This window comes from Nerophis lumbriciformis, linkage group LG38 (genome assembly GCF_033978685.3).
Source record: "Nerophis lumbriciformis linkage group LG38, RoL_Nlum_v2.1, whole genome shotgun sequence".
NCBI classification, from domain to species: domain Eukaryota; kingdom Metazoa; phylum Chordata; class Actinopteri; order Syngnathiformes; family Syngnathidae; genus Nerophis; species Nerophis lumbriciformis.
The window spans coordinates 1,926,989-1,949,111 of record NC_084585.2 but is presented as its reverse complement, the minus strand read 5'-3'; the positions used below and the strand labels follow the sequence as shown (position 1 = coordinate 1,949,111).

The 22,123-nt window shown below is 42.7% G+C and overlaps 2 protein-coding genes and 1 long non-coding RNA gene across 3 annotated transcripts in view; 1 reads left to right on the top strand and 2 right to left on the bottom strand.

Annotated features, from left to right (window-relative positions):
• nudt2 (nudix (nucleoside diphosphate linked moiety X)-type motif 2) overlaps positions 1–22,123 on the bottom strand; it is a 298,883-nt gene that overhangs the window by 249,065 nt on the left and 27,695 nt on the right. The window lies entirely within an intron of this gene.
• LOC133578087 (uncharacterized) overlaps positions 1–22,123 on the top strand; it is a 48,190-nt gene that overhangs the window by 18,694 nt on the left and 7,373 nt on the right. The gene's annotated exons all lie outside the window — the stretch shown is intronic.
• LOC133578082 (globoside alpha-1,3-N-acetylgalactosaminyltransferase 1-like) lies at positions 11,596–22,044 on the bottom strand. The gene is made up of 3 exons (XM_061932245.2): positions 21,861–22,044; positions 18,943–19,005; positions 11,596–12,708 (listed from the first exon to the last, which is right to left on the bottom strand). The coding sequence occupies exons 1-3, from the start codon at positions 21,892–21,894 to the stop codon at positions 11,756–11,758; spliced, it is 1,050 nt and encodes a 349-aa protein (XP_061788229.2). The 5' UTR covers positions 21,895–22,044; the 3' UTR covers positions 11,596–11,755.

The following is a 22,123-nucleotide window of genomic DNA, read 5'->3' as shown; positions in this document are numbered from 1 at the left end:
GATATCAATATAATGGGTATATAGTTAATAATTTACATAAGTGGATATTACGAGTATGTGAAAGTTCGACTCTTACCTTGTTTACTTCCGTGACGGCCTCCTTTAAGTTTTGTAATCATTCAGAAATACCAAGCAGCTAAAATGCACCAAACACTGATGTGGAGAGAGTGTTTTGCTTTTTTTCCCATCGTGCATTGCAGGGGATTCAAATGGGTGTCATTTTGAATCGTGTGTTGTAATTGGATATTTTTGCATAAGTTCAGTGAGCAGGTTGTGTTGACTTTTTCTGCTAATTTATTCACGCCATGTAAGGGAAAGGTTGTTTGGATTGGGTCAAATATAAAAATGTTGTGCTGGGGACAAGTCATAGTCATTCATTTATTTAATACATTTTAATATTTTTAGGTGATACATTTTGCACTTCTTGTACGGTATATTTGACTATTGTATTGTATTCATCCTTCTGTGTTACAATGTAAATGTGACTCCCTGTTGGCCAACAAGGCTTGTTTTAAATGTACCATATAAACTGAACTGATTCATCTGAATGACTCACAATGGCCACCAGATAAGGACACAATAAGTCAGATATTTCAAATAAATTGGAGGCAGCCCGCGGGTTAGATTCCTTATGAAACTGGTGAAGTCTCGTGGGCCGCACTTGGCCCCCGGGCCATAGTCTGTAAAGCACGCACTCACGCTATAAATTATTTGGCAGCACGTCTGGAATCTTCCTCTGCCCAAAATGTGTTGTCCTAATAAATAGCAGACAGGTAGTCCAAAGCTGAAGACAAAAACACACCGTTTGGCAGATAAATAACTACTAGCTTTGAGATGTGTGTACACATATGAGAGAGCACATTGTTGCACAATATCAAGATGACTACTATTGCAATGTTCTTTTAGGCTTCCACTTGGCTAGTGTACTTATGAGTTGCTTATCAATATTTACCACCCTCAATGCAGCATCTGTCTTTATCAATATACAGGTAAAAGCCAGTAAATTAGAATATTTTGAAAAACTTGATTTATTTCAGTAATTGCATTCAAAAGGTGTAACTTGTACATTATATTTATTCATTGCACACAGACTGATGCATTCAAATGTTTATTTCATTTAATTTTGATGATTTGAAGTGGCAACAAATGAAAATCCAAAATTCCGTGTGTCACAAAATTAGAATATTACTTAAGGCTAATACAAAAAAGGGATTTTTAGAAATGTTGGCCAACTGAAAAGTATGAAAATGAAAAATATGAGCATGTACAATACTCAATACTTGGTTGGAGCTCCTTTTGCCTCAATTACTGCGTTAATGCGGCGTGGCATGGAGTCGATGAGTTTCTGGCACTGCTCAGGTGTTATGAGAGCCCAGGTTGCTCTGATAGTGGCCTTCAACTCTTCTGCGTTTTTGGGTCTGGCATTCTGCATCTTCCTTTTCACAATACCCCACAGATTTTCTATGGGGCTAAGGTCAGGGGAGTTGGCGGGCCAATTTAGAACAGAAATACCATGGTCCGTAAACCAGGCACGGGTAGATTTTGCGCTGTGTGCAGGCGCCAAGTCCTGTTGGAACTTGAAATCTCCATCTCCATAGAGCAGGTCAGCAGCAGGAAGCATGAAGTGCTCTAAAACTTGCTGGTAGACGGCTGCGTTGACCCTGGATCTCAGGAAACAGAGTGGACCGACACCAGCAGATGACATGGCACCCCAAACCATCACCCAACCATGCAAATTTTGCATTTCCTTTGGAAATCGAGGTCCCAGAGTCTGGAGGAAGACAGGAGAGGCACAGGATCCACGTTGCCTGAAGTCTAGTGTAAAGTTTCCACCATCAGTGATGGTTTGGGGTGCCATGTCATCTGCTGGTGTCGGTCCACTCTGTTTCCTGAGATCCAGGGTCAACGCAGCCGTCTACCAGCAAGTTTTAGAGCACTTCATGCTTCCTGCTGCTGACCTGCTCTATGGAGATGGAGATTTCAAGTTCCAACAGGACTTGGCGCCTGCACACAGCGCAAAATCTACCCGTGCCTGGTTTACGGACCATGGTATTTCTGTTCTAAATTGGCCCGCCAACTCCCCTGACCTTAGCCCCATAGAAAATCTGTGGGGTATTGTGAAAAGGAAGATGCAGAATGCCAGACCCAAAAACGCAGAAGAGTTGAAGGCCACTATCAGAGCAACCTGGGCTCTCATAACACCTGAGCAGTGCCAGAAACTCATCGACTCCATGCCACGCCGCATTAACGCAGTAATTGAGGCAAAAGGAGCTCCAACCAAGTATTGAGTATTGTACATGCTCATATTTTTCATTTTCATACTTTTCAGTTGGCCAACATTTCTAAAAATCCCTTTTTTGTATTAACCTTAAGTAATATTCTAATTTTGTGACACACGGAATTTTGGATTTTCATTTGTTGCCACTTCAAATCATCAAAATTAAATGAAATAAACATTTGAATGCATCAGTCTGTGTGCAATGAATAAATATAATGTACAAGTTACACCTTTTGAATGCAATTACTGAAATAAATAAAGTTTTTCAAAATATTCTAATTTACTGGCTTTTACCTGTATGTAGTAGGGTGGTCTCCATACCAATATTTTCAAAATGTATTTCGATACTTTTCTAAATAAAGGGGACCACAAAAAATGGCGTTATTGACTTTATTTGAACAACAAAAATTAGGGTACATTAATAATATGTTTCTTATTGCAATGTTGTCCTTAAATAAAATAGTGAACATACTAGACAACTTGTCTTTTAGTAGTAAGTAAACAAACTAAGTAGTCTGCTGACATATTGTGTCATTTATTTATTTTGTCAAAATTGTAAAGGACAAACTGTAAAAATAGAACATTAATCTACTTGTTCATTTACTGTTAATATCTGCTTATTTTCTGTTTTAACATGTTCTATCTACACTTCTGTTAAAATGTAATAATCACTTATTCTTCTCTTCTTTGATACTTTACATTAGTTTTGGATGATACCACACATTTAGAGAAAAAGATGTGTCTGGGGGCCAGTATATCTATCTTTAGGAACACTAATACAAAACCTCACAATATTGTCTGATTGAATTCTAAAAACGTTATGACAGACCACCTTAGAAAACAGAATGGAATTTTAAATGTTTTTACTGGACTAGACACCCAGAATATAAATGAAAATAAAGAATGTTACAATATTAACTATAAGCATACTTGCCAACCCTCCCGGATTTTCCGGGAGACTCCCGAAATTCAGTGCCTCTCCCGAAAACCTCCCGGGACAAATTTTCTCCCGAAAATCTCCCGAAATTCAGGCGGAGCTGGAGGCCACGCCCCCTCCAGCTCCATGCGGACCTGAGTCCGCTTTCCCACAATATAAAGAACGTCTACCGTAAAGCAGTCCGTCTGCCGTAAACAGCAATGTTGTGACACTCTTAAACAGGACAATAATGCCATCTAGTGCATTTGATGAAAGCACTTTTGTGCGTGCCACACAGCAATGCATCATCAGAGAGGGTGTTCAACATGGTTAGAAAGATAGTGACAGAGAATAGAACAAGGATGGACAATTCAACCCTTAACTCAACAATGAGTAGATGAGTGTTATGTGTGTGTATATGTGTAAATAAATGAACACTGAAATTCAAGTATTTCTTTTATTTATATATATATATACCGTATTCTCCGCACTATAAGGCGCACCTAAAAACCACTAATTTTCTCAAAAGCTGACAGTGTGCCTTATAACCCAGTGCGCTTTATATATGGATTAATATTAAGCTTCATTTTCATAAAGTTTCGGTCTCGCAACTACGGTAAACAGCCGCCATCTTTTTTCCCCGTAGAAGAGGAAGTGCTTCTTCTTCTACGCAAGCAACCGCCAAGGTAAGCACCCGCCCCCATAGAACAGGAAGCGCTTCTTCTTCTACTGTAAGCAACCACCCGCCCGCGTAGAAGAAGAAGAAGCGCGCGGATATTACGTTTCATTTCCTTTGTGTGTTTACATCTGTAAAGACCACAAAATGGCTCCTACTGAGCGACAGGTTTCCGGTTCATGAAAAGACGCAATCTCTCCATCCGCACACGGACTACTATTTCACAGCAACTGCCTAAAGACTTTCAAGAAAAGCTGGCTACTTTCCGTGCATATTGTAAAAACAAGATAGCTGAAAAAAAGATCCGGCCAGAGAACATTATCAACATGGACGAGGTTCCACTGACTTTTGATATTCCTGTGAACCGCACTGTGGATACAACGGGAGCACGTACGGTGAATATTCGCACCACAGGGAATGAGAAGTCATCCTTCACTGTGGTTCTAGCTTGCCATGCTAATGGCCAGAAACTTCCACCCATGGTGATATTCAAAAGGAAGACCTTGCCAAAAGAGACCTTTCCAGCCGGCGTCATCATAAAAGCTAACTCGAAGGGATGGATGGATGAAGAAAAGATGAGCGTGTGGTTAAGGGAAGTTTACGCGAAGAGGCCGGGTGGCTTTTTTCACGCAGCTCCGTCCATGTTGATATACGACTCCATGCGCGCCCACATCACGCTGGTTTTTAATATATTATTAAAGTTTGACTGACCTATCTGATTGTTTTTTTGACATTCCTTTAGCGCAGTTAGATGCGGCTTACAACACGGGGCGGCTTATAGGTGGACAAAGTTTTGAAATATGCCGTTCATTGAAGGCGCGGCTTATAACCCAGGGCGCCTTATGGTGCGGAAAATACGGTATATATAGCTAGAATTCACTGAAAGTAAATTATTTCTTATATATATATATATATATATATATATATATATATATATATATATATATATATATATATATATATATATATATATCCATCCATCCATTTACTACCGCTTATTCCCTTCGGGGTCGCGGGGATATATATATATATATATATATATATATATATATATATATATATATATATATATGAAATACTTGACTTGGTGAATTCTAGCTGTAAATATACTCCTCCCCTCTTAACCACGCCCCCAACCACGCCCCCCCCCGCACCCACCTCCCGAAATTGGAGGTCTCAAGGTTGGCAAGTATGACTATAAGGGATAAAACACTGAATATTGACAACATATGAACGTCACACCCCCTCTCCATCCACATATTTTACAATCGAGCGAAACGCAACAAAAATGCAACAAACACAGCGAAATATGAACATGAAGGGTAAAGAAACCCCACCTACAATCTGATATATGTGATATATCACTAAACTTTACAACTTTGTTGTGAAAATCTCTTTCCACGTCTGTCCCTGACACTCACTAATTAGATGACCACAGTAACTAATTAGATGAGCATAGTAACTAATTAGATGAGCATAGTAACTAATTAGATGAGCATAGTAACTAGTATATGATACAGATTCCAAGCATGTAAAGACTTAGTATTAAAGATGTCCAATAATGGCTTTTTGCCGATATCCGATATTCCGATATTGTCCAACTCTTTAATTACCGATACCGATATCAACTGATACCGATATATACAGTGGTGGAATTAACACATTATTATGCCTAATTTGGACAACCAGGTATGGTGAAGATAAGGTCCTTTTTTTTTTTAAATTAATAAAATAAGATAAATAAATTAAAAACATTTTCTTGAATAAAAAAAAAAGAAAGTAAAACAATATAAAAACAGTTACATATAAACTAGTAATGAATGAAAATGAGTAAAATGAAGTGTTAAAGGGTTAGTACTATTAGTGGAGCAGCAGCACGCACAATCATGTGTGCTTACGGACTGTATCCCTTGCAGACTGTATTGATATATATTGATATATAATGTAGGAACCTACCAGAATATTAATAACAGAAAGAAACAACCCTTTGTGTGAATGAGTGTGAATGGGGGAGGGAGGTTTTTTGGGGTTGGTGCACTAATTGTAAGTGTATCTTGTGTTTTTTATGTTGATTTAATAAAACAAAAAACAAAACAAAAACCGATACCGATAAAAAAAACGTTACCGATAATTTCCGATATTACATTTTAAAGCATTTATCGGCCGACATTTCTACTTAGTATAGTAGAAGACTTAGGGTGATTATAAAAGATGAGTGCACATCATAATGGCAGCTACACTTTACATCTTAAACATCTAAAAAAAATGATTTGTGAATGTCCGTGTCACATTGTGTTGGTGACGAACCCTAAGATGCAGAGATGACGATAGGCATTGAGCGGGAAAACATTATTCAATGTCCAAAAGTAAAAATAAAGAAAAGACACAAACCAGGAACGGCAAACTGGAAAACGGGAAACAGGATGTAGCAAACAGGAACTAGGAACAAAAAGCCAGAAAGCAGTCCACGGCATCCAGGAACAGATACAGGTAACAGGTAGGAACTACAAGTATTCCTGACAATAATCCAGCAGTGACTGGAGGGCAGGGCAGGTCTAAATAGCAGCTGGCTGATTGACAGCAGGTGTGGCCAGGTGCCAATCAGCCACAGCTGAGGGGAAAGCACTCAGAGAGACAAACAGGAAACTGAACCAAAATAAGAGTGCTGACAGGAAATAAAACAAACACAGAGGAAAAACTACAACTTAACCAAACTGTCAGGGACAAGATTGAAAAGCTTAACGGACCCCATGTGGCCCTCGGGCCTTAGTTTGCCCAGGTCTGTACTGATCAGGTGCATGCATCCAACAGTGCAATCATGAGCGAGGAGACTCCAACAGGTGTGCTCGCTGGCAAATTTCTCTCCAAAATGTAGCCTGAAAGAACTTTAGATAAAACTCTTGCCAAGTTTTGTGCAAATAAATGACAATCATTCTAGTAACACATTCCTAGATGACAGTAAAGTTGCATTGTTGTTCAAATAGTCAGGTCTTTTCTTCAGCTAATTTCAGTAATCACCTGGGATTGATTATTCATTATTTATCCAAATGACCAAACAACAGCAACATTTGATATCTTCCATTATGGTGTCCAAGTTCACCCAATTGCAGGAAAAGTAGTCTTGATTTTCTGTGGTGGCTTGCGTGGCAGCACTTTGTGCCGTCACAAATGTTCCTCTTATTTTTTTCCATTTTTCCTCTTTTTTTCTCAAAAGGTGCTCACATGCCGAAAGTATCTCATGTAGTAACATTCAAAATAGCACGTGATAATTATGTATGTTGCTCATTGTAAGCATACGGTCATTTCTCAGAAGTATTACTACGTTCGTTTTTCCCTTCAACAACAACAATAACAACAACAACAACAACAACAGTATAAGATCATGGCAGATGGTGTGAGAGAAAACACAAATGATGATCCAGAACCGTATATTTTTGAGTCTGAATATACAGAGGGTGAGCTAAAAAGTTTGTATTCCTTTTTTGCTCATTCTTTTTCTTTTCTTTTTGTGTGTAAGTGTGTATGATTGTTAAATATGTCTAATCTGTGCTGTTAAATATGTCTAATCTGTATTGTTAAACTGCTCACACAGAATGCTTGATGGTTGATTATATGACCCAAATAAACTTATTTCATTCATTCATTCTTTCAGTATTGTTGGCGGTTTTTGGATGCATTTTCAGGCAGAATGGATGAACAAACCCATTATTACAGATTAGAATGCAAAATGTGTTCTTGTCTCTCATAAAGATTGTGAATGATGATGCAAACATTCCAAAGAAATCGTGCAGTTGCACTTTAGTGAGTGTGAAAAATGAGACTCAGCTTCTTCCAGTCATCTGAAGTTCACCTCCAAGTTCACTCCACGTGGCGATCTGGCCCTGAGGACACATTCTCTTGGCAGTGAGAAGAAGCCATCTGCTGGCTTCAAACCCTCCCATTATGGATGTGGGAGTGTGTATGCATGTGTGTGTGTGTGTGTGTGAGGAAGAAGAGCAGATTGATAGTAGTCATGGACAGACGTTTAACTTCCCTTCTAAGTGGACACAAACATTGAAGTTTCACCAGCAGGACTATTATTCATCAGCATCTTGTTGCTTGGCCTCCACACTCGCTATTATTTCCAGACCTTGAACCAGCAGTGCTTCCAGTTAATGATTGTCTAGTGAGGGGAAAGTGTGCGCTGACATTGTTGACTCTTATCTCTGCTGACCACTAAGCCACCAGGACATTAATGGAGTCATCCTTGTTTTCTCCTCTTTGCTTGGACAAGGACAGACAGTTAGTGCACATAGACACACCAACTCTAGAACTGACAGCCACTTGCAGGGTTCTTCGTTTATTGACTAACGGATACAAAAGTACAGAGAATTGAAGGAAGAGAACACAAATGTGTGATTCTGTTCAGAGCTTTACCATGAATTGATTAACTTAAACAAGTTGAACAACTTATTGGGGTGTTACCATTTAGTGGTCAATTGTACGGAATATGTACTTCACTGTGCAATCTACTAATAAAAGTTGCAATCAATCAATCAATCGTGTGGGAAAAGTAGAGTGAATCTGTCACCTGACTTGACCAAGGAGCTGGCAATGGAGCGACCACAAAGACTGAAAAAAACTCCAAAAAACTATTTAAAAACAGACTACAAATGTAAACGGTAGGCTTCCTCGTGCCTGTCGTGGCGGTAATCCTAGAACCCATTGGTGGACACCGGCGGTGAGGGATGCCGTCAAGCTGAAGAAGGAGTCCTATCGGGTTCTTTTGGCTCATAGGACTCCTGAGGCAGCGGAAAGGTACCGACAGGCCAAGCGGTGTGCGGCTTCAGCGGTTGCGGAGGCAAAAACTCGGACATGGGAGGAGTTCGGGGAAGCCATGGAAAACGACTTCCGGACGGCTTCGAAGCGATTCTGGACCACCATCCGCCGCCTCAGGAAGGGGAAGCAGTGCACTATCAACACCGTGTATGGTGAGGCTGGTGTTCTGCTGACCTCGACTGCGGATGTTGTGGATCGGTGGAGGGAATACTTCGAAGACCTCCTCAATCCCACCAACACGTCTTCCTATGAGGAAGCAGTGCCTGGGGAATCTGTGGTGGGCTCTTCTATTTCTGGGGCTGAGGTTGCCGAGGTAGTTAAAAAGCTCCTCGGTGGCAAGGCCCCGGGGGTGGATGAGATCCGCCCAGAGTTCCTTAAGGCTCTGGATGCTGTGGGGCTGTCTTGGTTGACAAGACTCTGCAGCATCGCGTGGACATCGGGGGCGGTACCTCTGGATTGGCAGACCGGGGTGGTGGTTCCTCTCTTTAAGAAGGGGAACCGGAGGGTGTGTTCTAACTATCGTGGGATCACACTTCTCAGCCTTCCCGGTAAGGTCTATTCAGGTGTACTGGAGAGGAGGCTACGCCGGATAGTCGAACCTCGGATTCAGGAGGAACAGTGTGGTTTTCGTCCTGGTCGTGGAACTGTAGACCAGCTCTATACTCTGGGCAGGGTCCTAGAGGGTGCATGGGAGTTTGCCCAACCAGTCTACATGTGCTTTGTGGACTTGGAGAAGGCATTCGACCGTGTCCCTCGGGAAGTCCTGTGAGGAGTGCTCAGAGAGTATGGGGTATCGGACTGTCTGATTTTGGCGGTCCGCTCCCTGTATGATCAGTGTCAGAGCTTGGTCCGCATTGCCGGCAGTAAGTCGGACACGTTTCCAGTGAGGGTTGGACTCCGCCAAGGCTGCCCTTTGTCACCCATTCTGTTCATAACTTTTATGGACAGAATTTCTAGGCACAGTCAAGGCGTTGAGGGGATCTGGTTTGGTGGCTGCAGGATTAGGTCTCTGCTTTTTGCAGATGATGTGGTCCTGATGGCTTCATCTGGCCAGGATCTCCAGCTCTCGCTGGATCGGTTCGCAGCCGAGTGTGAAGCGACTGGGATGAGAATCAGCACCTCCAAGTCCGAGTCCATGGTTCTCGCCCGGAAAAGGGTGGAATGCCATCTTCGGGTTGGGGAGGAGACCCTGCCCCAAGTGGAGGAGTTCAAGTACCTCGGAGTCTTGTTCACGAGTGAGGGAAGAGTGGATGGTGAGATCGACAGGCGGATCGGTGCGGCGTCTTCAGTAATGCGGACGCTGTATCGATCCGTTGTGGTGAAGAAGGAGCTGAGCCGGAAGGCAAAGCTCTCAATTTACCGGTCGATCTACGTTCCCATCCTCACCTATGGTCATGAGCTTTGGGTTATGACCGAAAGGACAAGATCACGGGTACAAGCGGCCCAAATGAGTTTCCTCCGCCGGGTGGCGGGGCTCTCCCTTAGAGATAGGGTGAGAAGCTCTGTCATCCGGGGGGAGCTCAAAGTAAAGCCGCTGCTCCTCCACATGGAGAGGAGCCAGATGAGGTGGTTCGGGCATCTGGTCAGGATGCCACCCGATCGCCTCCCTCGGGAGGTGTTTAGGGCACGTCCGACCGGTAGGAGACCACGGGGAAGACCCAGGACACGTTGGGAAGACTATGTCTCCCGGCTGGCCTGGGAACGCCTCGGGATCCCCCGGGAGGAGCTGGACGAAGTGGCTGGGGAGAGGGAAGTCTGGGCTTCCCTGCTTAGGCTGCTGCCCCCGCGACCCGACCTCGGATAAGCGGAAGAAGATGGATGGATGGATGGAGGCTTCCTCAGTTCATGCTCCAAAGTCGAGATAGGACAGCTCCAGTCTGTCCGAGCTGGCTTCATACCTTCATGCTCAAAAACTAGATATGGCAACTCTAGAGTGTCGGAGCTGGCTTTATAAGTTCATGTTCCAAAGACTAGATAGGATAGTTCTCGTCCGTTCGGGCTGGCTTCAATAGTTACTGCTAAAAGACTAGATAGGACAGCTCTAGTCTGTCTGAGCTCACGTCATACCTTCATGCTCACAATTTAGGTATGGATCCGATACAAAGTAGTTACAGGATCATACATTGGTCATATTCAAAGTCCTCATGTGTCCAGGGACATATTTACTGACTTTATAAACATAATATGAATTTAAAAAAAACAAAAAAAGATGTTGTGATGCCAAAAAATATTGATGTATTCATAGTAGTATCGACTAGATACACTCCTGTACTTGGTATCATTACAGTGGATGTCAGGTGTAGATCCACCCATGGCATTTGTTTACATTGTGACGGCGGTGAGCTTTGGGGGGGTTAGGGGACCGGTACGTTTCATAGGTGGTATAGTACCGAATATAATTCATTAGTATCGTGGTACCATACTAGTACCGGTATACCATACAATCCTAGATGATTTAAGTTGTACTTCTTTTATTTCATAGTCATATTTGAAAACAGCTCGTGTTTTCCATTTCTTCTCTTGCTGCTCTGTCTGCAAGTATACTGTGTGTGTTAACCTTGAGTTCTTTAGAATGTGTTTTGACTAGCATTTGTTTTGTCTACAGAGATGGGACGAGAGAGAGGGTGGTGGGATCGGGAAGACAGACCATTTTGGGAGGCGCAATAGAATGTTCTATGGTTAGACTGGTCTCAAAATGTATATTGGAAAAGCTTTGTAAATATCCAACAAAATACCTATTCTGTCTCTGGTGGTTTTTCAACTCAGCTTTAAGTGTCGTAAAGAGCTTGGGAGCGAATTGTGACTTGAATTCCCTGGGAGGAACAACTGGTCCAAAACGCAACACTACTAAGGTTTGCTAATATTCATTTCCAACAAAACCAAAGAACTGAACCATCTTATCACTGTGTTTTTATTGAGGTATGACTGAAATGGTTATAATCTTTGTTCATCTTGTCAACTCCAAGTTGCTCATTTCCTTCCTGCCCAGCAGAGTCTGATGCAGCAAAGTAGCGGAGGCGTACTTACTATTCTCCCACATGAGAAGAAGATATTAAGCTCCATGACTTCAACATCGGTGCTTTTCTCTCTTCTCAGCATCAAAAGCCTCACATTGCCTTCCCAGGGAGAGCAGCCTCTTCACAGGCACGTCCACAGCCCGGCCCGAGTCCCACCAGCTGTACTCGGGCGAGAGCACGCAGCTCGGTCGGTGAGCCACCAGGTATCGGTTCAAATAGCTCTCTTCGCGGCCGCGCGCCATCACGCCGCTGGCGTGGTCCTTCTGTATGAGCATGGAACAACTCCGGACCAGTCTGTACACCTGCGGAACCAGTCCGCCGTACAACTCCGAGGTGTAGTAGTAGTCACCTTCGTCGTCCTCCACGTAAGCGGACGACCCCCAGTAGCTTTCATAAGGAAGCTCCTTCCGCGACTTGCCGTAGAGTTCCGGGTGCAAGGTGGCCACCAGGTCACCCAGGATTTCCTCCCCGACCGGAGCCACAAACTCCTGGTCAACGTCAGCGCAGAAAATGTACTCAACGTTCTTGCCAATTTGGTCTTTGATGGTGTCGGCCAAAAGGGTCATGCGGCGATACACCAACCTGTCCCAGCCTGGGAACTCTGCCACAGGAACCACCTTCAGCTGCCGCCCGGGCCCCAACTTCATAGGAGGGTCAAAGGTGTGAGGTTTTTCTGTCAGGATGTAGTAGGTGACCTTCTGACTGGGGAGGAAGTAGTCCTCTGCCGAGGACACGAAACGTCTCACGAACTGGGAATACTTTCCCACCACCAGGGTCAGCAGGCCTATCCGGACTTCTCCTTCTGCAAATTCAGTTCTTCGCTTGACCGAGGTGCGGGTGTCGCCCCAGACTAAAGGAGCACCCCAAAGCGTTTGCAGAGGGGCTTGCGGTGACGCCGCGTCGACCATGGCCGTCTTTTCTCTTCCCACGGCGGCTTCCATGGAGCGAAAGTAAGGATGAGGAGACCTCATGTTGGCACCGGCCTTACGGCCATGGAGGAAGTCTGGAGAAACAAAACAACTCATGAACATCCTCAACCCTTTATAGGGTTTATTCATTCCTTTTCTGAGCAGGCATTGATTAGACGTTGATTACACGTACGTGTCCTTTAAAACTGACTTTGAAACATCCATCCATCCATCCATCCATCCATCCATCCATCCATCGTCTTCCGCTTATCCGAGGTCGGGTCGCGGGGACAGCAGCCTAAGCAGGGAAGCCCAGACTTCCCTCTCCCCAGCCACTTCGTCCAGCTCCTCCCGGGGGATCCCGAGGCGTTCCCAGGCCAGCTGGGAGACATAGTCTTCCCAACGTGTCCTGGGTCTTCCCCGTGGCCTCCTACCGGTCGGACGTGCCCTAAACACCTCCCTAGGGAGGCGCTCGGGTGGCATCCTGACCAGATGCTCGAACCACCTCATCTGGCTCCTCTCGATGTGGAGGAGCAGTGGCTTTACTTTGAGCTCCCCCCGGATGACAGAGCTTCTCACCCTATCTCTAAGGGAGAGCCCCGCCACCCGGCGGAGGAAACTCATTTCGGCCGCTTGTACCCGTGATCTTGTCCTTTCGGTCATAACCCAAAGCTCATGACCATAGGTGAGGATGGGAACGTAGATCGACCGGTAAATTGAGAGCTTTGCCTTCCGGCTCAGCTCCTTCTTCACCACAACGGATCGATACAGCGTCCGCATTACTGAAGACGCCGCACCGATCCGCCTGTCGATCTCACGATCCACTCTTCCCCCACTCGTGAACAAGACTCCGAGGTACTTGAACTCCTCCACTTGGGGCAAGATCTCCTCCCCAACCCGGAGACTTTGAAACAACGCTGCAAAATAATTGTATTTGTAAATTGAGACAATGTTGGTGTCTAATCTTGGATCAACGTTGTTGGTTGGAAAATGACCAAATTTCAACAGTCAAATCAACGTCACAACCTGACATTGAATAAACGTCAATAAGCATGTTGTTTCAACGTTGTATTTGTGTTGTAATTGTTTGGAAAATGACCACATTTCAAGGTCAAATCAACGTCATGAGTTACTATGCTCATCTAATTAGTTACTATGGTCAATTAGTTACTATGCTCATCTAATTAGTTACTATGGACATCTAATTAGTTACTATGGTCATCTAATGAGTTACTATGGTAATGTAATTAGTTACTATGGTCATGTAATGAGTTACTATGCTCATCTAATTACTTACTATGGTCATGTAATTAGTTACTATACTCATCTAATGAGTTACTACGGTCATGTAATGAGTTACTATGGTCATGTAATTAGTTACTATGGTCATGTAATGAGTTACTATGGTAACGTAAGTGACAGCAGGTCAGACGAGGCACCAAGCAGTGTGGGTGGGGAGTGTTTCCACAGAGTGTTTCCAGAGTGTGAAATGTGGGTGTCAGGGACAGACGTGGAAGGAGATTTTCACAACAAAGTTGTAAAGCTTAGTGATATATTGCATGTATCAGATTGTTGGTGGGTTTTTTTTTACCCTTCATGTTCATATTTTGCTGTGTTTGTTGCATTTTTGTTGTGTTTGGCTTGATTGTAAAATATGTGGATGGAGAGGGGGTGTTACGTTCATATGTTGTCAATATTCACTGTTTTATCATTCATAGTTAATATTGTAAATCCCACATTCTTTTATTCTTTTTTTTAAAAATTTATTATTATTATTATTTTTATTTTATTTTAAATATTTAATTATTTTATTTTCATATACATTCTGGGTGTCTCATTCAGTAAAAAATTTAAAATTCCATTCCGTTTTTTTTTAACTTCTTAAGGCCCAAGCTGTTTGTTTACATGCTTTTTTTTTTAAATTTCTCTTTGCTATTTGGGCTTATTGGACCCTAATTAGAATAAAAACTAAGAATCATCTTTTGAGATGATGTACTTAGTCCATAAGTACACAAACGTGTACTTCATGTTTAGTGACATGCTAATTCTTATTTTTTTACACTTTTTTTTTTCCAAATTCCATTGTATGTTATACTCTTCTGACACCACCAGATGGCAGTATAAGTGTCCACATGAGTGGCCATAAGACCCCAATTCAGTAGTGTACACAATTTTGGAAATAAGAGCTAAAAGTTGCTGTCCACGCATGTGGCCACTAAGCCTTTAGAGCAGTGGTTCTTAACCTGGGTTTGATGGAACCCGAGGGGTTCTGTGAGTCAGGCTCAGGGGTTCGGCGGAGGTCGAGACACACCCGACTCATCGTGTAAATAAAAACTATTATGGATATGGCAACAGCAGAAGTCACACTGGTTTGCAGGTGTGTCATTTGTTGTGAGTGTGTAGGTTTTGTTGTTTGAACAAGGTGATGTTCATGCACGCTTCATTTTGTGCACCAGTAAAAAAACATGGTAACACTTTAGTATGGGGAACATATTCACCATTAATTAGTTGCTTATTAACATGCAAATTAGTAACATATTGGCTCTTAACTAGTCATTATTAAGTACTTATTAATGCCTTATTTGGCATGGCCTTATTATAACCCTAACCCTCTAACCCTGGCCCTAACCCTCTAACCCTAACCAAATAACTCTAAATGAAGTCTTTGTTACTTAGAATATGTTCCCCATACTAAAATGTTCCCAAAAACATATAACTTTGTCTTGAATTAGAAAAAAAAAAACATTTTATTTTTCACTAAAGAAGGGTTGGGTGAATGTGCATATGAAACTGATGGGGTTCGGTACCTCCAACAAGGTTAAGAACCACTGCTTTAGAGGTATTAAGGTGGTCGCTCATAATGTTTTTAGCATTCAATCAGACTTTATTGGAGGTTTTGTATTAGTGTTCCTAAAAATAGATATACCAACCCCCAGACACATTTTTCCCCCCAAGTCAATATAATTGCCCATGCAGGCCTGGTATAAAGTCAACTTGTTTTTCCATTCTACGGCTACTTTAACTTGAATCTGCACAGCTTTTGTAGCGTTTTTACCTCCATTTGAAGTCACATTTTGGACGGAGCGTGGAGTACCGTATTTTTCGGACTATAAGTGGAGGAACAGGAACTAAAAGGAGTCCAAAACTAACAGAACATAACTAAACAAAACAGATCTAGACCACAGATCATGACAAGGTGAGTGCCCCTAAGAAAAGGCATTGAAGCTTAGGGAAGGCTATGCAGAACCAAACTAAAACTGAACTGGCTACAAAGTCTACAAAAAACAGAATGCTGGACGACAGCAAAGACTTACTGTGGAGCAAAGACGGCGTCCACAATGTACATCCAAACATGACATGACAATCAACAATGTCCCCACAAAGAAGGATAAAAACAACTGAAATATTCTTGATTGCTAAAACAAAGTACCGTATTTTTCGGACTATAAGTGGCAGTTTTTTTCATAGTTTGGCCGGGGGTGCGACTTATACTCAGGAGCGACTTATGTGTGAAATGATGAACACATTAGCGTAAAATATCAAATACTATTATTGATCTCATTCACGTAAGGGACTAGACGTATAAGATTTCATGGGATTTAGCGATTAGGAGTGACAGATTGTATAGCATGTTCTATATGTTATAGTTATTTGAATGACTCTTACCATAATATGTTACGTTAACATACCAGTTGGTTATTTATGCCTCATATAACGTACACTTATTCAGCCTGTTGTTCACTATTCTTCATTTATTTTAAATTGCCTTTCAAATGTCTATTCTTGCTGTTGGCTTTTATCAAATACATTTCCCCCAAAAATGCGACTTATACTCCAGTGCGACTTATACATGTTTTTTTCCTTCTTTATTATGCATTTTCGGCCGGTGCGACTTATACTCCGGAGCGACTTATACTCCGAAAAATACGGTAATTTCGGCGGTTCTTGAACTCACCATAGTGTGGAGTGTGACACAACAGTTTGTTTACATGTGAAATCTTCCACTCCTTCTTTGTCTCATTTTGTCTACCAAATGTTTTATACTGTGTGTGAATACAAAAAAAAGTGTGTTTTGTTGATGTTATTGACTTGTTGGAGTGCTAATCAGGCATGTTTGGTCAGTGCATGACTGCAAGCTAATAAATGCAAACAAGCTTTTTAGGCTAGCTGTATGTACATATTGCATATACCGTATTTTTCGGACTATAAGTCGTAGTTTTTTTCATAGTTTGGCCGGGGGTGCGACTTATACTCAGGAGCGACTTATGTGTGAAATGATGAACACATTAGCGTAAAATATCAAATAATATTATTGATCTCATTCACGTAAGAGACTAGACGTATAAGATTTCATGGGATTTAGCGATTAGGAGTGACAGATTGTATAGCATGTTCTATATGTTATAGTTATTTGAATGACTCTTACCATAATATGTTACGTTAACATACCAGTTGGTTATTTATGCCTCATATAACGTACACTTATTCAGCCTGTTGTTCACTATTCTTCATTTATTTTAAATTGCCTTTCAAATGTCTATTCTTGCTGTTGGCTTTTATCAAATACATTTCCCCCAAAAATGCAACTTATACTCCAGTGCGACTTATATATGTTTTTTTCCTTCTTTATTATGCATTTTCGGCCGGTGCGACTTATACTCCGGAGCGACTTACAGGTAAAAGCCAGTAAATTAGAATATTTTGAAAAACTTGATTTATTTCAGTAATTGCATTCAAAAGGTGTAACTTGTACATTATATTTATTCATTGCACACAGACTGATGCATTCAAATGTTTATTTCATTTAATTTTGATAATTTGAAGTGGCAACAAATGAAAATCCAAAATTCCGTGTGTCACAAAATTAGAATATTACTTAAGGCTAATACAAAAAAGGGATTTTTAGAAATGTTGGCCAACTGAAAAGTATGAAAATGAAAAATATGAGCATGTACAATACTCAATACTTGGTTGGAGCTCCTTTTGCCTCAATTACTGCGTTAATGCGGCGTGGCATGGAGTCCATGAGTTTCTGGCACTGCTCAGGTGTTATGAGAGCCCAGGTTGCTCTGATAGTGGCCTTCAACTCTTCTGCGTTTTTGGGTCTGGCATTCTGCATCTTCCTTTTCACAATACCCCACAGATTTTCTATGGGGCTAAGGTCAGGGGAGTTGGCGGGCCAATTTAGAACAGAAATACCATGGTCCGTAAACCAGGCACGGGCAGATTTTGCGCTGTGTGCAGGCGCCAAGTCCTGTTGGAACTTGAAATCTCCATCTCCATAGAGCAGGTCAGCAGCAGGAAGCATGAAGTGCTCTAAAACTTGCTGGTAGACGGCTGCGTTGACCCTGGATCTCAGGAAACAGAGTGGACCGACACCAGCAGATGACATGGCACCCCAAACCATCACCCAACCATGCAAATTTGGATTTCCTTTGGAAATCGAGGTCCCAGAGTCTGGAGGAAGACAGGAGAGGCACAGGATCCACGTTGCCTGAAGTCTAGTGTAAAGTTTCCACCATCAGTGATGGTTTGGGGTGCCATGTCATCTGCTGGTGTCGGTCCACTCTGTTTCCTGAGATCCAGGGTCAACGCAGCCGTCTACCAGCAAGTTTTAGAGCACTTCATGCTTCCTGCTGCTGACCTGCTCTATGGAGATGGAGATTTCAAGTTCCAACAGGACTTGGCGCCTGCACACAGCGCAAAATCTACCCGTGCCTGGTTTACGGACCATGGTATTTCTGTTCTAAATTGGCCCGCCAACTCCCCTGACCTTAGCCCCATAGAAAATCTGTGGGGTATTGTGAAAAGGAAGATGCAGAATGCCAGAGCCAAAAACGCAGAAGAGTTGAAGGCCACTATCAGAGCAACCTGGGCTCTCATAACACCTGAGCAGTGCCAGAAACTCATCGACTCCATGCCACGCCGCATTAACGCAGTAATTGAGGCAAAAGGAGCTCCAACCAAGTATTGAGTATTGTACATGCTCATATTTTTCATTTTCATACTTTTCAGTTGGCCAACATTTCTAAAAATCCCTTTTTTGTATTAGCCTTAAGTAATATTCTAATTTTGTGACACACGGAATTTTGGATTTTCATTTGTTGCCACTTCAAATCATCAAAATTAAATGAAATAAACATTTGAATGCATCAGTCTGTGTGCAATGAATAAATATAATGTACAAGTTACACCTTTTGAATGCAATTACTGAAATAAATCAAGTTTTTCAAAATATTCTAATTTACTGGCTTTTACCTGTATACTCCGAAAAATCGGGTATTTGGTGATAAATGTGCACAATGAATGACCTGCCAGTGCACACTTACATATGACAAGAGACAGCAGCAGGAAGTAGAGGAGTAGATGTATCCTGGACATTCTGAGCGCTCCTGCACGGAGGAGAAAACACAAGAAAGGTTACACTCGGAGGTTTCAGCAGTGATGCATGCTGGGATGTTATTTAACTTTGGTCTTCAGTGGAATGAGAAGAATGTGCGTCTCCAGATATTTGTCTCCTGGGAAATGTGTCGCGCTGCATGAAATGATTTAAGCGTCACAGCACATGCGTTAGTGCTTCAGTGTCTACTCTACTTTAGTGCTTCAGTGTCTACTCTACGTTAGTGCTTCAGTGTCTACGTTAGTGCTTCAGTGTCTACTCTACTTTAGTGCTTCAGTGTCTACGTTAGTGCTTCAGTGTCTACTCTACGTTAGTGCTTCAGTGTCTACTCTACGTTAGTGCTTCAGTGTCTACGTTAGTGCTTCAGTGTCTACTCTACGTTAGTGCTTCAGTGTCTACTCTACGTTAGTGCTTCAGTGTCTATGTTAGTGCTTCAGTGTCTACTCTACGTTAGTGCTTCAGTGTCTACTCTACGTTAGTGCTTCAGTGTCTACGTTAGTGCTTCAGTGTCTACGTTAGTGCTTCAGTGTCTACTCTACGTTAGTGCTTCAGTGTCTACTCTACGTTAGTGCTTCAGTGTCTACCCTACGTTAGTGCTTCAGTGTCTACTCTACGTTAGTGCTTCAGTGTCTACTCTACGTTAGTGCTTCAGTGTCTACGTTAGTGCTTCAGTGTCTACTCTATGTTAGTGCTTCAGTGTCTACGTTAGTGCTTCAGTGTCTACTCTACGTTAGTGCTTCAGTGTCTACTCTACGTTAGTGCTTCAGTGTCTACGTTAGTGCTTCAGTGTCTACTCTACTTTAGTGCTTCAGTGTCTACGTTAGTGCTTCAGTGTCTACTCTACGTTAGTGCTTCAGTGTCTACTCTACGTTAGTGCTTCAGTGTCTACTCTACGTTAGTGCTTCAGTGTCTACGTTAGTGCTTCAGTGTCTACTCTACGTTAGTGCTTCAGTGTCTACTCTACGTTAGTTCTTCAGTGTCTACGTTAGTGCTTCAGTGTCTACTCTACGTTAGTGCTTCAGTGTCTACTCTACGTTAGTTCTTCAGTGTCTACGTTAGTGCTTCAGTGTCTACTCTACGTTAGTTCTTCAGTGTCTACGTTAGTGCTTCAGTGTCTACTCTACGTTAGTGCTTCAGTGTCTACTCTACGTTAGTTCTTCAGTGTCTACGTTAGTGCTTCAGTGTCTACTCTACGTTAGTGCTTCAGTGTCTACTCTACGTTAGTTCTTCAGTGTCTACGTTAGTGCTTCAGTGTCTACTCTACGTTAGTGCTTCAGTGTCTACTCTACGTTAGTGCTTCAGTGTCTACTCTACGTTAGTGCTTCAGTGTCTACGTTAGTGCTTCAGTGTCTACTCTACGTTAGTGCTTCAGTGTCTACTCTACGTTAGTGCTTCAGTGTCTACTCTACGTTAGTGCTTCAGTGTCTACTCTACGTTAGTGCTTCAGTGTCTACCGTATTTTCCGCACTATAAGGCGCACCTAAAAACCACAAATTTTCTCAAACGCTGACAGTGCGGCTTATAACCCGGTGCGCTTTATATATGGATTAATATTAAGATTCATTTTCATAAAGTTTCGGTCTCGCAACTACGGTAAACAGCCGCCATCTTTTTTCCCCGTAGAAGAGGAAGTGCTTCTTCTTCTACGCAAGCAACCGCCAAGGTAAGCACCCGCCCCCATAGAACAGGAAGCGCTTCTTCTTCTACTGTAAGCAACCACCCGCCCGCATAGAAGAAGAAGAAGCGCGCGGATATTACGTTTCATTTCCTTTGTGTGTTTACATCTGTAAAGACCACAAAATGGCTCCTACTAAGCGACAGGGATCCGGTTCATGAAAAGACGCAATCTCTCCATCCGCACACGGACTACTATTTCACAGCAACTGCCTAAAGACTTTCAAGAAAAGCTGGCTACTTTCCGTGCATATTGTAAAAACAAGATAGCTGAAAAAAAGATCCGGCCAGAGAACATTATCAACATGGACGAGGTTCCACTGACTTTTGATATTCCTGTGAACCGCACTGTGGATACAACGGGAGCACGTACGGTGAATATTCGCACCACAGGGAATGAGAAGTCGTCCTTCACTGTGGTTCTAGCTTGCCATGCTAATGGCCAGAAACTTCCACCCATGGTGATATTCAAAAGGAAGACCTTGCCAAAAGAGACCTTTCCAGCCGGCGTCATCATAAAAGCTAACTCGAAGGGATGGATGGATGAAGAAAAGATGAGCGAGTGGTTAAGGGAAGTTTACGCGAAGAGGCCGGGTGGCTTTTTTCACGCAGCTCCGTCCATGTTGATATACGACTCCATGCGCGCCCACATCACGCTGGTTTTTAATATATTATTAAAGTTTGACTGACCTATCCGACTGTTTTTTTGACATTCTTTTAGCGCAGTTAGATGCGGCTTATAACACGGGGCGGCTTATAGGTGGACAAAGTTTTAAAATATGCCGTTCATTGAAGGCGCGGCTTATAACCCAGGGCGCCTTATGGTGCGGAAAATACGGTACTCTACGTTAGTGCTTCCGTGTCTACTCTACGTTAGTGCTTCAGTGTCTACTCTACGTTAGTGCTTCAGTGTCTACGTTAGTGCTTCAGTGTCTACTCGTACTCTGACTTTCTTGTGCAGGAAGACTGCAGTGCACGGTCCAAAGCAGATGTGGGTTTGATCTATTTGTGTCCCGAGTAGGAACGTGACAGCATCATGAAGTGAAGGCAGATGTGCAGTATTTCAAATGTTTAACAAGACTTGTAATGTCACTCACTGGCACGTTGTCAGCGCCATTGTTTGTGGGTTCCTGCACGCACAGAGAAGACAGCGGCGGCTCAGGTTGTACTGACCTGTTGGTGTCTTGCAGAGCGGGAAGAGCGCCATGCTGTGACCTGCACTGGACAAACACTGACTGACCTCCTGCCAAAATGTCTCTCTCTCTCTCCGTCCCTCGCTGTCCTTCACTGACTCTCACTCTTGGAAAAGTGCCGTAAAAAGTCACAGATGTCCTGTTATTTTCTTCAACTTCCTTTGTGTCTCTTCTTCCACGCCCTCTTCTCCTCCCCTCTTTTCTTCTCCTCTCCACATCTGGGGAGTGAGCGACCAGATGTGC